This window comes from Mustela nivalis, assembly GCF_964662115.1.
Source record: "Mustela nivalis genome assembly, chromosome: 6".
Taxonomy (NCBI): domain Eukaryota; kingdom Metazoa; phylum Chordata; class Mammalia; order Carnivora; family Mustelidae; genus Mustela; species Mustela nivalis.
In genome coordinates this window covers 35440943-35457459 of record NC_139025.1, presented here as the reverse complement: position 1 = coordinate 35457459, position 16517 = coordinate 35440943, and the positions used below count along the sequence as shown (strand labels likewise).

At 34.0% G+C, this 16517-nt stretch overlaps 1 protein-coding gene across 6 annotated transcripts in view; it reads left to right on the top strand.

The window, feature by feature from the left end:
* FUT8 (fucosyltransferase 8) overlaps nucleotides 1–16517 on the top strand; it is a 263883-nt gene that overhangs the window by 98161 nt on the left and 149205 nt on the right. For 5 of the 6 annotated variants that reach the window (XM_082734103.1, XM_082734107.1, XM_082734106.1 and 2 more), the window contains one exon: nucleotides 11638–12067. The exons of the other annotated variant lie outside the window; for it this stretch is intronic. In XM_082734103.1, the coding sequence (XP_082590229.1) occupies nucleotides 11865–12067 (203 nt within the window). In that variant the 5' untranslated portion in view covers nucleotides 11638–11864. The remainder of the gene's footprint in view (nucleotides 1–11637; nucleotides 12068–16517) is intronic. 6 annotated transcript variants of the gene reach the window in all.

Sequence of the window (16517 nt, the reverse complement as noted above, 5' to 3'; positions counted from 1 at the left end):
TGTTTTGCCTTTATCTTAAAAAAAAAAACAAAAAACTTTTTATTTTGGAGGGACTTTAGAATTACAGAAAATTTGCAAAGAAAGTATGGAGAATTTCCATATACACTATTCCAGGTTTCCCATCTTACATAGCCATGGTAATTTTTCAAAACAAATAAATTAACAGTGGCACAATATTATTAACTAAACTACAGATCATATTAGATTTCACCAGTTTTTCCATAGCTTCCCTTTCTCTTCTGAGATCTAATCCAGGATATCATGTTGCATATAGTCATTATATCTCCTTGGTCTTCTCAGATCTTTGATAGTTTCTTGTTTGTTTCATGTTTTTTAATGATCTTGTTAGTTTTGAAGAGTACATCCCGATCAGTTTGGGTTTGTCTAGTATCTTTCTCATTATTAGAATGGAGTTAGGGGTTTGCAGATGAATATCATAAAGATGATATACCCTTCTTCAGTACCTTTTTGAATTGTTCCATCATTGTAAAAATTTCCCCTGTAGCCTCTTTCTAATCCACCTTTCCTTGCATCTTTAAGCCTTGGCTACCAATGATCCCTTTTTCTTTTTTTTTTTTTTTTTTAAGATTTTATTTATTTATTTGACAGACAGAGATCACATATAGGCAGAGAGGCAGTCAGAGAGAAGGAAACAGGCCCCCCCACTGAACAGAGAGCCCCATGCGGGGCTTGATCCCAGGACCCTAGGATCATGACTTGAGCTGAAGGCAGAGGCTTTAACCCACCAAGCCACGCAGGTGCCCCCACTGATCCCTTTTTCATCCTAGTTTTCCATCTTTCATTATGTTAAATAAATGAATCACATGATATTCAGCTTTTGATTCTGGCTTCTTTCACTTAGCAAAATATATTAAAGATTCATCCATTTTGATGAATCAGTGGGTCAATAGCTCATACCTTTTTTTTTTTTTAAGTGATTTTATTTATTTATTTGACAAAGAGGGAGAGAAATCACAAGTAGGCAGAGAGGCAGGAGAGAGAGAGAGGGGGGAAGCAGGTTGCCTGCTGAGCAGAGAGCCTAATATGGGGCTTGATCCCAGGACCCTGGGATCATGACCTGAGCCAAAGGCAGATGCTTAACCCACTGAGCCATCCAGGTGCCCCTAGCTCATTCCTTTTTACTGCTGAGCAATATTCCATTGTTTTTGACATATCAGAGTTAAATTAAAGGCCATCTCAATTTATTCCCCCCATTTTTGCCTATTATATGTAAAACTGCTATAAACATGTAAGTATCCGTTTTATTGAGAACATAAGCTTTCACTTCTCTTGGGTTGATACCTAGGAGTGGCAGTACTGGGTAAATGTAGTTTTAACTTTGAATCCTAAAACTAAAACTTATTTAAGAAAACATAGGAGAAAATGTGACCATGGATTTGGGATTTATATTTTAGCTATAACACCAAAACTGCAATTATGGAAAAAAAGAATAAATCACATTTCATCAAAAAATTTAAAATCTTCTTAGGTGCAAGACACTGTTAAGAGAATGAAAAGAAAGGTAAGTCACAGATTGGGAGAAAATATTTGAAAAATAACTTATCTGATAAAATATTTGTATTTAGATAGGGAAAGAATTCTTAAATCTCAACAATAAACAAATACTCTAGTATAAAAATGGCAAAAGATCACAATAGACACTTCACCAAAGATGATATATGGATGGCAAATAAGTACAAGAAAAGATAATCACTTGCTTAATATCAGTTTGTTATTAGGGAAATTGAATGCATATTGAAACTGCATCAAGATACCACTCTATAGCTATTTTAATTGCTTTAAAAAATTAGCAATATCGAGTCCTGGAGAGATTGTGGAGTAACAAGAATTCACATTCATTGCCGGTGATAACTCAGGATGAGCAGCCATTTTGGAGTATAGTGTCACCTTTTTTTATTTTAAATAAACATACATTTTCCTTAGGACACAACAGTCCCACTTCTAGGTATTTACCCAAGTTAAGTGAAAACTTAAGTTCACAGAAAACTGCTTTTTTTAAAAAAAATATTTTTACTGGATAGCAAAGTGTAGTTTGGCCCTTCTTTTTTTTTTTTAAATTTCAGCAACTTTAAAAGATATTGTTTCATTATCCACTAGCTTGTACTTTTTCTAAGAAGCCCCCTGAAATTATTTTTACCATATATGTACTTTTTCCATGACTATTTTTCCCCTTTAAATTATGACTTTATTTGTATTTTAAAATACTTTGGAAATTCTGCATGTGCCTAAAACTAAGCATATTTTCAGTATACATTACTTTAAGTTTAATGTCAGATTTTGTTCTGAGAAGTCCTTTTTCAAGCTGAATGTCAAAATGGGGAAATGCCCATAGATTTTTCCCTGGCCCTGAAGCTAATGATGTAAATTGCTCTTGCTAATGATGTTGGATGACATTTATTTGAGTTTTTCACCTAAACAAATTTTTAGTTCATGATGATGGCTACTGTATGATGATACAGCTGTGGGGAAAGCTATAAAATACCATAATATCTAAAGATAAGTGCTATAAAATGGCTACTTTAAAATTTTCTTTTTTATCAAATCTCCTTCAGATTTTTTTCCTAGATAATTTTATCTTTGGTTAATTTTAAAAAATTATTATATACAACTAATGAATCACTGAATACTACATCAAAAACTAATGACATACTATATGTTGGCTAACCAAACATGCTAAAAATGAATAAATAAATAGATAAATAAATAAAATTGATATGTAATGTATTAGTTTTAGGCATATAACATTATGATTTGATATTTGTGCATATTGTGAAATGACTACCACAATAAGTCTAGTTACCATTTGTCACTTTATGGGTTACAAATTTTCTTTTCCTTGTGTTGAGGATTTTTTTATTGCTCTGTCCTCATGTCCATTGACCTTTTCCTCTATAGTATTTAATCTGTTCTTTAATCCTTTCCAGAAAATTTTTAAACTTTCAGCCTTTTTTTTTTTTTTTACTTACAGAAGTTGCACTTTTGTTGTAGCTTTTATTTGTTTTATTTCAGTATATTGATTTTTTAATCTAAATCTTAGTATATATTTTTTGTAATTGTTTTAGTTTCCTTGTCTACCTTCATCACCTCTGTCTTAGGGGTTTGTTTTAAATTGACTGATTTTTCTTATTGGCTCTGAGTCACCTTTTCCTCCTTTTTGACATCATGGTAAAAACAGTTTTGGGGGTAAAAGTAATTCACAGTTTATTAAACCATATTTCTGTTGATGTGCAATTATTTTTTTTTCTACTTTGGAGCTATTGCATAAAGTGTTGTGATGAGTAGCTTTGTAAAATGCATTTTGTTCATATGTTAAAACACATCTTGGTATAAATTTCTGCTTGTGGAATTCTCATCAAAAGGGATGTTTTTACAGAAATACTTGATGTATAATGCCATATTTCCCTTTGCATAGTGTATAAGCGTATACATACTTATATTAAATGAGTGCTGAATTATTTTTGAGATTAGAAGACCATCTTCTTATGAACATCGTTCATAGCAGAACAAGTCTTTGTTCTGACTCGTAGTCAGTTCTGTAGAATATTGTTATATCCTCGTCTTTTGCCCTTTGCATTAAAGTGAAGCCACTTGAATGTGATTCTTGGAAACATCATTTCCACATAGTCAGATGCTAAAGGAAGTAGCTTTGGTCATTTTCTTGATATAAGAACAGTCAATTTGACAGTTATAAGTGGTACTGCATTTGTTGTTTTTCACAGAATGATTAATTGTGTTTTTGAAATCAGTTGATATAGTTTATATTCAGTTTCTCACTGTATCACTCAGTATGTTAGTTTCTGCAAGAAGAGGCTTTTTTGAGGTTGTATCTGTGGAATTACTTCCCTTTGCAATTAGAATCCTCTAGAATATCACCTCTTGAGGGCAGAGATTCTCATTTGTCTTATTCACTGGTACAACTCCAGTGCCTAGGACAGAGTCTTTTATAGGATAGGAACTTACTAAGTATTTTTCGAATGAATGAGTGAGTGAATCATGGTGCTGTATAAAATTAGGTGAAGTACATGGTAAATTTGTTCCACATGTTGTCCATTACAAATGTTGATTAAAACCACACATATATTTTAAAATAAATAGAGCGTAATGTATAAATGGCTACACAAAGTGAAGTAGCTTATTTAGAAGGTAAACTACTCATGCCGTCTCTCAGATGTGCTCCCTTCTTTACTGCAGCTATGAAACTTTCCCCTGTCTTCTCAAGATACTAAATTCTCTCCTTTCAGAAATCCTAGAGTGGTGATCTATATCATATATCTTATGTATATCCTTTCTGTTTTGTATTTTGAATTATGATTTAATTTTTATCATGTTTTTGAATTTTTTATACTTATTTTTATTTTCTAAATATTATAAATTTCTATAATTATTTTCTATAGTTGTTTTCTATTTTCTATAATTTTCTAAATTTTATACTTATTTTTATTTTCTAAATTGTTGCTCTGGGGAAATGTTATACTTAATGAGATGATGGAAATGTTCTATATCTGCACCATTCATAATGGTAGCCATAGGCACAAGTGGCTATTGAACATTTGAAATGTGGCTACTGTGACTGAGAATAAATATTTAATGTTAATTCTAGTTTAAGTGGTTCCATGTGGCAAGTAACTATTGAAGCAGACAGCACAGCTCTAGGACTTATGATATACATTTTTAACTTATCAATCTAATGTGCAGTGAGAACTTTACTACAGTGTACTGCATTTAACTATTTCTTTTTAATAGTGCAGTTTTGCTAACACAGAGTATTTTTCAGCATTTGTTTTTTCCTGGAAATGACTGTTTTTAAAAGATATTTTTGTGGCACCTGGGTGGTTCAGTGGGTTAATCCTCTGCCTTCGGCTCAGGTCATGATCCCAGGGTCCTGGGATGGAGTCCCACATCAGGCTCCCTGCTCAGCAGGAAACCTGCTTCCCACCCCCTCTCTGCCTGCCTCTCTGTCAGCTTGTGACATCTCTCTCTCTCTGTCAAATAAATTAAAAAATATATATATTTTCACATTATAATTTGACACTATCCCCACTCCCTTCCCCTCTACTCAGTATTTTTAAAGCTGTTGCTTCATTGTCTTCTGGCTAACGTTGTTTCTGACAAGAGATGTGTTCTCATTCTCTGTTTATCTGTATGTAATTTTTCCCCCAGCTGCCTATAAGATTTTCTATCTTTGTTTTCAGCAGCTTTCCCTACATTCTAAATTTATCCTACTAGTAGTTCTCTGCATTTCTTGGATTTGTGGTTTATCATCCATTGATTGTAGAAAATATATTTTCTGCCTCATTTTCTCTCCTCTCTTTCTGGAACTCTTGTTATATATGTGTTAGATCATTTGATAATCAGTACTCCCACAGATTTTGAATTCCTTCTTTTTTTTTTTGCAGTCTTTTTTTTTTTTCCTTTTCGAGCTTTATTTTGGAGAGTATCTAATGTCCTCTTGTCATGTTTGTTGATTAGTTTTAACTTTTGTCCAGTTTTCTGATAAGCCTGTTGGAGGTCCTCTGATATTTTATTTTTGTTAATTTGGCAGTTTATCTGCTGAATCCTCCATCTGTTCATGTATGTTGTCCATACTTTAGACTTTTTAATATATTGGTTATAATTATTCTGAATTTTCTGTCTGATAGTTCTAACATCTAGTTCATTATGGGTCTGGTTCTGGTGTGCTTGCTTTATCTCTTAAAAATGGTTTGTTATTTCTTGTTTTTTTTTTTTTTTTTTTTATGTGTCTCGTGATTTTTTATTGCATGCCAGACATTATAAGTACAGAGCTGTAAAGACTGAGGTCAATAGTATTTATGCCCAGAAAAGGGTATTTTTCTTTTTGAGAAATTGTTTATGATCTGATTGTTTATATATGGATGGGGATGGAGTCATTCTAGTCAGTGATTTTCATTGTTGTTGTTGTTTTTGCAATTGTTACCTTCACTGAGTCAGAGACTTAAAATTCTTGGAGTAGTGGAATGCTGTTACCTCATTCTTAGCATGAGGTCCCGACTGCTAAGTTTGCTCAGTATTCTAGTCCATCCTTAGCCTTTACTATGTCTTGGATGGCTGCCTCACAAGATAATCTCTTTCAGTGTTCTTTCTAATTTTTGATTAGTAGCTGGAGAGTGTGAAGTTTATTTTGTCTTTCTTTTTTTTTTTTTTTTTTTAAGATTTTATTGATCAGAGAGAGAGAGGGGGAGAGAGCAAGCACAAGCAGACAGAATGGCAGGCAGAGGCAGAGGGAGAAGCAGGCTCCCTGCCGAGCAAGGAGCCCGATGTGGGACTTGATCCCAGGACGCTGGGATCATGACCTGAGCCGAAGGCAGCTGCTTAACCAACTGTGCCACCCAGGCGTCCCTATTTTGTCTTTCTTGAAAGAATATTGAATTTTGTTTTGCTAGGCATTTAATTTACTTTTAGATCACCTTGATCCTTTTGTAGCTTGTTTTTAAGTTTTGTTCTAGCTTTCCTTAGCTTCTTCTTAATTCTATGGCTAGAGTCATTAAACTCTGGCTTATGAGCTAAATATGGTCCATAGCCTGTTTTTGTATGGCTTTTGAGGTAAGAATGGATTTTACATTCTTAAAGGGCTGTAAAGAAACAAAAATAAAAGTGAAAAATATGTGATAAAGACTGTATGTATCTCACGTAGCTTATGATATTTATTATCCTGCTCTTTAGAGAAAAGTTTCTGATCCCTGCTCTAGGGCTTACTTAACCCTAACTTCTTTTTTTAAAAATTTATTTACTTTTTATTTTCTTTTTAAAAGTTATTAATATATAATGTATTATTTGTTTCAGGCATACAGGTCTGTGATTCATCAGTCTTACACAACACACACCTTCCCCAATGTCTGTCACCCAGGCACCCCAACCCCTCAGTGTCCTCCCCTCCAGCAACTCTGTTTGTTTCCTAAGATTAAGTCTCTTAAGGTTTGTCTGCCTCTCTGGTTTTGTCTTGTTTCATTTTTTTCCTCTTTTCTCCTTTAATCCTCTGCCTTGTTTCTTAAATTCTGCATATCAGAGAGATCATATGATAATTGTATTTCTCTGATTGACTTATTTATGTGTTAGCATAATACCTTCTACTTCCATCCATGTTGTTGCAAATGGCAAGATATCAATATTTGATGGCTACCTAATATTCCATTGTATTTATATGCCAACCCTAACTTCTAAGATGTTTTATTTCTTGGCTTTCTGCTGAATGCACCAGGTTTTCTATGTGGCATTTTCATTGTTTTTGGTTGGAACGCACAGGTTTTCCCCTTTATACAATTCTGAGACATATTCACTTTTCAGTTACCAAGTATTTATTTTTTCTTGATAATTTTTCTTTGCGAGCCTCATAAAGTCTTCTGCATGCAGAGCTTAGTATCCTATATACATTTTTGGGTCCTTTTCTCTAGGCAGCTCCCTCCTCTTCAATATATTGACTTGTAGATGTTCTTCTCCTTAAACGTCTTAACTTTAGTGTCTAACATCACTTCGGGAAGACAGCTTTGCTTTGCCTGGGTTCTCCACTTTTGTGTTGGTGTTCAGTAAATTTTAGGCAGAAAGCTGGAGTGATTATAGGATTTACCTTTGATTGTTAACCTTATCTCAAATGTCACAGTGTTGTCTAGCTATTGCCCAATCTTGAAAACAGATTTTCTAACTACTTAATATTTTTAGTGAGCGCAAGTCTAGTACCAGTTACTCTTTCATGGTTAAAAGTATAATGCTGGTTGGCAAACAATAAAAATGCCTTTAGTCTTCCAATATAGCGTTTAACTAATAATTACAATTTTACTTATTGAACTATTTATTTGTTCTAAATTGAGTTTAGTTTTTATAGTATTTGTAAGATGTGTGAGCAGGATATATAAGAAAATGTGATTGATTAAGTTCTGTCTGGCATCTTGAACGCCCACTCTGTGCCTTAGATTTTGTACAGCTTGCTGGAGACAGAAAGAATAACACATGAACTGATGACCAGGCACTCAGCGCCAGTAGGAAGTAGGCACATATACTATTTATCTATTGTTACGTAACAAATCACCCTAAGACTAAGTCATTTAAAAACAATTGTTATTTGTTGCTTAAGAATCTGGGCATGGCTTAGCTAGATCTTCTGGCTATGGTCTTTCAAAAGCCTGAAATCAAAATGTGGGCCAAGTTTCAGTCACATCAAGACTTGACTGGTGCAGATTCCATTTTCAAGCTTACTCATATGGTCGTCGGCAGATTCTGTTCCATTCCACATGGGCCTTTTCCTATGGCAGCTTCAGAGTAACGAGAGAATAAGCAAGATAGAAGTGTCAGTCTTCTATAACCTTATCTCAGAAGTGAAATCATATCACTTTTGCTGTATTCTATTCAAGAAGGGAATCACTAGGTCCAACCCACACTCAGGAGGAGGAGATTACACAAGGCTGGAGCACAGGACACGGGGATTCTTGGCAGCCATTTTAGGAACTGCCTATAATAATACGTGATATATAAATTATGTAAAATCTTAAAAATGGGTCTATAAAATAACAGCATTAATATATGTAGTATAATAATAATTTTCTACTAGTATGCTAACTGCTTCCTATGGATTGTTTTATCTAAGCTTTTTCTAGTAGTCTATGGGAAAGGTAGTATGTATTATATCCATTTTACAGATAAAGAAATTGAACTTGAGTATGGTTAGCTTGCTGTGATGTAGCAGAGCAAAGATTCTAGTCCAGGATTTGCCTATTCTATATTTATATTTTAAATCTCCATATCTTATTAACATTAAAATACTATGACCTTTTATTGAGCACCTCTTACGTGCCAAGCAATATAAGTACATTATATATTAACACCATTTAAGCCTCACAGTAACTTTATTAAAGCTCTCAGTTTTAGATGAGGAAAGCTCTCATCTTTTAGATGAGGAAAATAAGACAAAGAGAAATTATTTTCTTATGGTTGAAGTGTACCATAAGTTGGTATTATGGTCTTTTAGACCAGTTTATTTTAATTATTTGAGAGTATATTGTAAGGTATGTGTTGACAATAGTAAATCCTAAAGCTTATGGATGACTTTATTTTTTAACCATTTCCTTATAGTAATAGTACTCTCTTACTTTCTGCATTCAGATTTGCTTTCTTAAGTGGGGCATAAAATGCAGTTGAAGCTGATGTACATGAATTATGTACATCATTATGTTCTCTTATTTATTTATTTATTCAAAAATGTTTCTAGTACCTACTAAGCACCAAGCACTACTCTAAATGTTGGGATACATCAGTGAACAAAATGGATAAAAGTCATAGAGTTTACATTTTGACAGGCATGGTTCAAATAATGGGCTGCTGCTGTTAATTAAGAAAATGACAAGGTTTTGCTCCTATAATAATTTTCAGTGTGTTTTTACAACTCCCGTAATATGTAGTAATTTAATATTTTCGTTATTTCTGATGGTAGTTTATAACAATTTAAAGTATTTTGTATAACAGCTTTATGTTTCTTTAGACTTTTGTTTCTGTTTGAGTTGAGTTATATTTTTGCTGGCTTTGAGTATTATAATTTTAATAAAATGTTGCAGTAAATCTTTTTTTTATTTAAATGATTCTTTTTTAGAACGCTGTCTTTTGTTTATCACAGTTATCTTTCTAAGTTAACTGTTACTATGAAGGCAAAGATTAAAAAATTTAAAATCTTGGGGCACCTGGGTGACTTAGTCATTTGAGCATCCAGCTCTTGGTTTCAGCTCCGATCATGATCTCAGGGTCCTGAGATCAAGCCCTGCATGAGTCTGTACTCAGCATGGAGTCTGCACTTAGCATGGAGTCTGCTTGGGATTTTCTCCCTTTCCCTTCTCCTCCCACCCTCCACTCCCATGTGTGTGCACGCTCTCTCTCAAATAAATAAATAAAATCTTTTTTAAAAAATTTAATATCTTACTGGTATAGCTTAGAATTAACTAGACTATTTTATAGTTTTTTTTTTTTTTTGCATATGTTATAACAGCAATTTACAATGTTATATATATTGTCACAGACGGTATTAACGTAAATGTTAATAGCTAAGCTTCTTTTGTTGAGTTACTGAATTAAGTCCACCCCTTAGGCCGTTAGACTGGATTTATGTATTTATTTATTTATTTAATTTGCTTTTTTAACCAGGAAGCCCTGAATCTCTGCTTTTTCCATATATGACATCTTATGACTGGTCTTTGACCCTGAAATGTTGAATATTCCTTAATTCTTATGTTTTATTGAATAGAGGAGGTTACCTGAGATTAGAGGAACAGGGTTTTGGGCAAGGATTTTGAGAGGGACAAGAATGAGCAGTGGAGTCACTAACAAGAATGTTCTCAATAGGCTTAAGCATAGTTATTAAAACAACAGACAAAATGCCAAGTTTTCTTTTGGATTATTGCCTTTTTAGTTGGTTTTCAAACAATTCTCAGTGAATGCAGTTCTTTTCATTGTGTGTTTTAACTAGTGTAAACCAATAACAATGAAGAAAATAGCATAGGAATAGGAAGAAAAGAGAACACTTGTTTGAAGAGATTTCCTTTTCTTTGAATACTTGGGCACTTAAAAACAGGTGAGATCTGAGGTTCAAAAATAGGAAAATAACAGCTCTGTACTAATTTTTGAGGCCTTTTCTCCAACTTTTCTGTCTAATCTTTAATAACTGCTTAATTAATGGTCAAATGCTCATCACATTCAGTCTTCCATATAGAAACTATTTCTTATCTTTTCTCTTTTTTGCAAGGAACTCTGTGCCTGGAGATACAACTTCTCTTACATAGTTCCGGAACTATCAAATGGCATTAAAATTATATCTTTGCCTACAATTTTTTTCTTTGCAGAAAAAACTGTTTTGTTTCTAAAGGGAATTTTAAGCCTGATGCTGAGGTGACAAATGAAACCCACAGCCTAGCCTGAGAAAACATTTGCATGTGTAACTTAAGATGCACAGTGACTAAGATATAACTGGTATAGACTTATGTTGCAGTTATTGGTATTTTTTAAATAAATTCAAGGAAGGGATAATCTAGCCTAATCTATAAGAACCTTTGCTTGTGATATTTGGAGTAGTTACCAGCTGCTTAATGGATGCCGTAACCTTTGCTTAGCTAATACACATGTCACTTTTAGAATTTTATCAGTGACAATTTGCCTGTCACCTACAGAGTTAAGTAGTAGTATCATGGCAGCTGAGCAGTGAGATGGAGGGAGATAGAACTGAGATCTTATGAGAATGAGAACATGTTCTGCTTGAGATAATGGAAACATTGGATCAAATATGTATATAGTTTGTTTGGTTTTGATTGCTTATTCAAAGATACAATCTTTTAATCTCCATGTATTATCTTTTGCACAATGATGTAAGAAGGAAAAGTGATGATGGCACTTAGAGGACTTCCAAGCTTAGAGCTAATTAATTTGTCTGGTGGAACCCTGGTATACATGGGTGATTTAACATGCAAATGTAAAAGCTTTTGCTTTTTTACTTATTATTAGGTTGTTAGGTTATTTGCCAGCCTATTGACCAGTCAAAACCAATGTTTCCTTTAACTCCATGAATCTCAGCATATGCTACTTTGCGTATCCTAAATAATTTAAATACATTTCTTACTCTTTCCACAGCATGTAGAGTCCATGAAGCACAGGACAATAAAGCTTCCTACTCATAGCACCAGGAAGATCTCTTTGAAAGATTCACTACAGGACTGCCAGAGACAACGAGTTTGTCTGAAGCATCATGTGTTGAAACAACAGAAGGCAACCATTTTTGCACTAGCTAGAAACAGAGTTATGATGTTTTCAATTCTTTGAGCTCCAGGAAGCCAGGGGAGTGAGTTGAAAATCTGAAAATGCGGCCATGGACTGGTTCCTGGCGTTGGATTATGCTCATTCTTTTTGCCTGGGGGACCTTGCTATTTTATATAGGTGGTCACTTGGTACGAGATAATGACCACCCTGATCACTCTAGCCGAGAACTGTCCAAGATTCTGGCAAAGCTTGAACGCTTAAAACAGCAAAATGAAGACTTGAGGCGAATGGCTGAATCTCTCCGGTAGGTTCTAAAAATTGAAGGAAGAGACCTGTAACTTTGTTTTTAGTTGCAGGCCTTCATGCATCTAATAAAAAATACTTAATGATTTCTTTAAACTGCTATTTTTGCAGACATTTAAATATTTTAGTGACATACTTCTTATACCAATGATATCTCTGTATATTTAACATAGAGAATTTTTCGAGGGTCAAATCTTATTTTACATATGAATTTTAGTATAGAAAAGCCATGCCATTTAATTTGTTTTTATATTTCATTTATAGTTATCTTCAGCGTTTTGATAATTTTGATACATTAAATATAAATTCTTTATGATTTAAATTAGCAGATATTAAAATTTTTATTGTATGGACAATAACAAAGACATTTATAATACTTGAGAGGCTGAGTTAGTCTATAACTTACTGAAATGGAGAAACAAAAATTCATTGCTAAAACAGCGGGATCTGGAATCTAGGAAATTGTTGCTGTTGCTACTTCTAATCTGTTAAAAAATGTGACGTATATGTTAGAAGGCATCAACTGATTTGAAAAATAAAATCTTATATTTTCAGGGAAAAAATAATTCTTGAATTCTAATTTCTCTGCTTTATATATGAGGGTAATTATACTATTTAGCGCTTGCTGTTTCTCAAGCTAGAGTTTGAAGATTTGAGGTAAAGAGTTGTCATTACTCTAGAGGTAGTAATTGACCCTAAGGGAAGTAGTATAGAGAAAAAGAGCACAGAGTTCATTTCTTTTTGAGTAACAAATGAAGGAGTGGAAATAAAACATCCTGTTGTGCTTTGGGCATTTGGAATAGATGGGAAAGGAGAGAGGGACAGTGCTTGATTGTGGAAGCTGAGGAGCATTCTCTGAAGGAAGAATATAGTTGACAGTGTCACATACTCTTGAGGCTTTAGAGAAGACTTCTCTGCTTCTCTCATTCCCTCACCTCCCTGCCACCACTGCCCTTGCACTCTTTCTTTAGAACTTCTTTCTCTCAACTTCTTTCTTCACCAAAATATTATTTTGGCCCTTTTATGTCCTATGAAAGACAAAGCTAGGTGTTAAGAATTTTATACAATGAATCAAAAATTATTCCTGTCATTTGTAGTAGTACGATGTGATAAAATATAAGGTAACCAGGGATTAGAAAGTGGACAGATAATTTCTTAAATTTATATATCATGTTATTTCCTTTTGGGTGGGAGCTTGGGAGTATCATGGAGAAAGTTGGTCTTTCATTTAAGTCTCACTTGATGATTTGTTATGAGATTCAAAGATTGATAGTTTAGAGGTAGTGTAATAGCTGTCACTGATGGAGAGTTTATCATATGCCAGGTACTGTGCCAAGGGCTTTGCATGGATTATCTCATTGAATTTCATAAATTTCCTTATGAGTTGCTGGTACTGTTTTCCTAAATGATTTTACAGATGAGGAATCAAAGGAATATTAAGAAATTTAATTTTTCCCAAGGTTATACTTTTACAAGTGGTGGAGCTTACTTTGTATCCTGGCAATATGACTCAAAAGCCCAGACTTTGATGAGGTGCATTGCCTCTGTGAAGAGAAACGAGAGAGAAGTCAATGATTCAGAAATATCAACTATAAGTCTCCTGTAAGAGATCATCAAGAGTGGCTGCTGTGCTAGTTGTTTTTGGAGTGTGCTTTAATTATAGTAAAATCTTGTTCTACATCCTGGGATTTTTGCTCCTTGGGAAAGATTTTGCTTTTTAACAATTCAGGCTCATAAATTATTTATTATTTTCTCCTCATTCCAACTTCAATACTGAGACTTCATTCGACTTATTTCTGACTGCCAAGTGTCTTGTTTTTATTGTATCAAAGAAAGCATGCCTTTAATAATAGTTGTTTATTCTGCAGAATAATCTTTGGGTCTCTTAAGTCACTTTCTTTGTATTCTTTTGTGTTGAAATTAAATTCTGAACTACTGCATTCAAATGTAAAGACAACTTTAAGAGCTGAGACAGTATGTCATGCTGAAATACTGTAAATACAATCTGAAAACAGACTTGAGTCCATTTTTGTACATAGATAATTTTAGGAAAATAAATAAGTAATTCTTTTCCCTCATTAGGAAAGAAAACCTCCTCAGGCCGTTCCATCAACTTTACCGGTAGGGCTATTTGTGTTTCAGCCAAAGGGATTACATTTAGATCCCCCAGCATAAAAGGAAGAATAGTAGAGGTGCTAAGGCATTGGTGATTTTTCCCTCTCACTGTAACATTTTGTACCCAATTTGCTAAGTCTTTTTCTCAGAAGAAAATGTGTTCATAAGCTAGACTAAAAGGGAGTAATTCATATGTCTGTAAAATTAGGCCATTTCTTTGAGATGAGGCATATGGATTGAATTTGGAAAGAAGCTTGAAATTACAGTGTTTAAGAGTTAGGACAATAGTTTTAAAAGCCACCAATCCTCCAGTTAGAATTTGCTAATTTTATTGATTATACTACACATTTAGAAAAATAATCATTATTCTGAGGGATACAAATATTTAAGTACAATGAATATTTGGGAGGTTCTGTGTGTGTGTTTAATTCCGATTATTGATGAATAATTGCTATACAGTAAAATTCACTTTTTCAGCATATAGGTCTGTGAATTTTGGCAGATGCTTACAGTCATGTAACTACCACCACAGTCAAATTATATAAGAATTTTACCTCCCACCAGAATTCTTTTGTGCCCTTTTGTAGTGAGATTTTGTCCTTATCTTCTGTCCCTGGTACTGATTTGTTTTCTGTCCTGTATTTTATTCTGTTATAAAATGTCATATAAGTAGAATAATGTGGCATATAGCCTCTTGAATCTGGCTTTTTTCATTTATAATGTACTTGAGATTCATTAACACTGTTGTATGGGTTGGTAGCTTTTTTTTCTTTTTCCTTTTCTCATTAATTCTTTTTTAATACTTAGTAGTGTTTCATAGTATGGTCATATCACAGTGTTAGTAGTGTTTCATAGTATGGTCATATCACAGTGTTGTCTTTTTTTTTTTTTTTCTTAAACATATTGACCAGTTGAAACACATTAGGGTTGTTTCTGGTTTTTGGCAATTATGAACAAAGCCATTATAGCATTTGCTTTGTAGGTTTTTGTGCGATTTAAGTTTTTATTTCTCTTGGGTAAATATCTAAGAGGGGGATTGCTAGGTCGTTTTAGTGTATGTTTAATTTTTAAAGAAGTTGCAGTTGCTCCAATGTTTTCCAATGTTCCTATATCATTTTGCATTTCCACCAGCAAAGTTTGAGAGTTCCAGTTGCTCTCACTCTTGCTAGTATTTGCTATTATAAGTTATTTTTATTTTAGCTGTTTTAACAGATAGATAGTCTTATCTCGCTGTAGTTTCAGTTTGCGTTTCCATAATGATTAATGATGTTGAACACTTCTTTTCATGTCCTTATTTGCCATTCTTTAGTGAGGTGTCTGTACACATTTGTTACCTATTTTATTTTATTTTTTTTTATTTATTTAAGAGAGAGTGTCAGAGAGAGAACATGAGCATGAGCAAGGGGAGGGACAGAGGGAGAAAGAGAAAGCAGCTCCCTGCAGAGCAGGAAGCCCAATGCAGAGCTCGATTCCAGGACCCCAGGATCATGACCTGAACTGAAGGCAGACACTTAACCAGCTAAGCCACCCAGTCGCCCTGTCACCTATTTTTAAAAATTGAATTTGCTTTTTTTTTTTTAAGATTTTATTTATTTATTTGACAGAGAGATCATAAGTAGGCAGAGACTGGGGCGGGGGAGGGGGGGAAGCAAACTCCCCGCTGAGCAGAGAGCCCAATGCGGGGCTCGATCCCAGGACCCTGGGATCATGATCTGAGTTGAAGGCAGAGGCTTAACCCACTGAGCCACCCAGGCACCCCAAAATTGAGTTTTCTTATTAAAATTTGTTTTCTTGTTACTGCACTCTTTTTAAAAATTGGGTTTAGCTATAAAATTTTAAATATATATGCCTATATGATAAAGTAAAAACTCTGTGGCTTAAAACAAAAAAATTTTTTTTTCTTGATTATTTAATTTATATTGTCCTCAACTGGATTGTTTTTCTAGTTTGGGGTCACTTTTGTGGCTGCTGTAAGATAGTAAGGCAGTCCGTATGACCTCACTCACATGTTTGATGATTAGCTGGGACCATCATTTATTTCCCTTTCATGTGTTTTCTCCAGCAGGACAACCCAGGTTTCTTACATAGTAGTGTTTCAAGAGGGCAAGAGCAGAAACTGCAAGTCCTTTTGAGGCCAAGTATGAAAAGTCACACAGTGCCATTTCTGCCACATTCTGTTAGTGTATGCGTGTGAAAGGGGCACTCTGTATTTAGGGAATAGAGGGAAGAACTGCATAGAATTTTGTAGCCATATTTAACCACGATTCTCATCTCCAGAAGCAATTGATTAGGTCAAATCATTGTGGTCCTGACAGCTGGAGTTTAGATTAAATTTT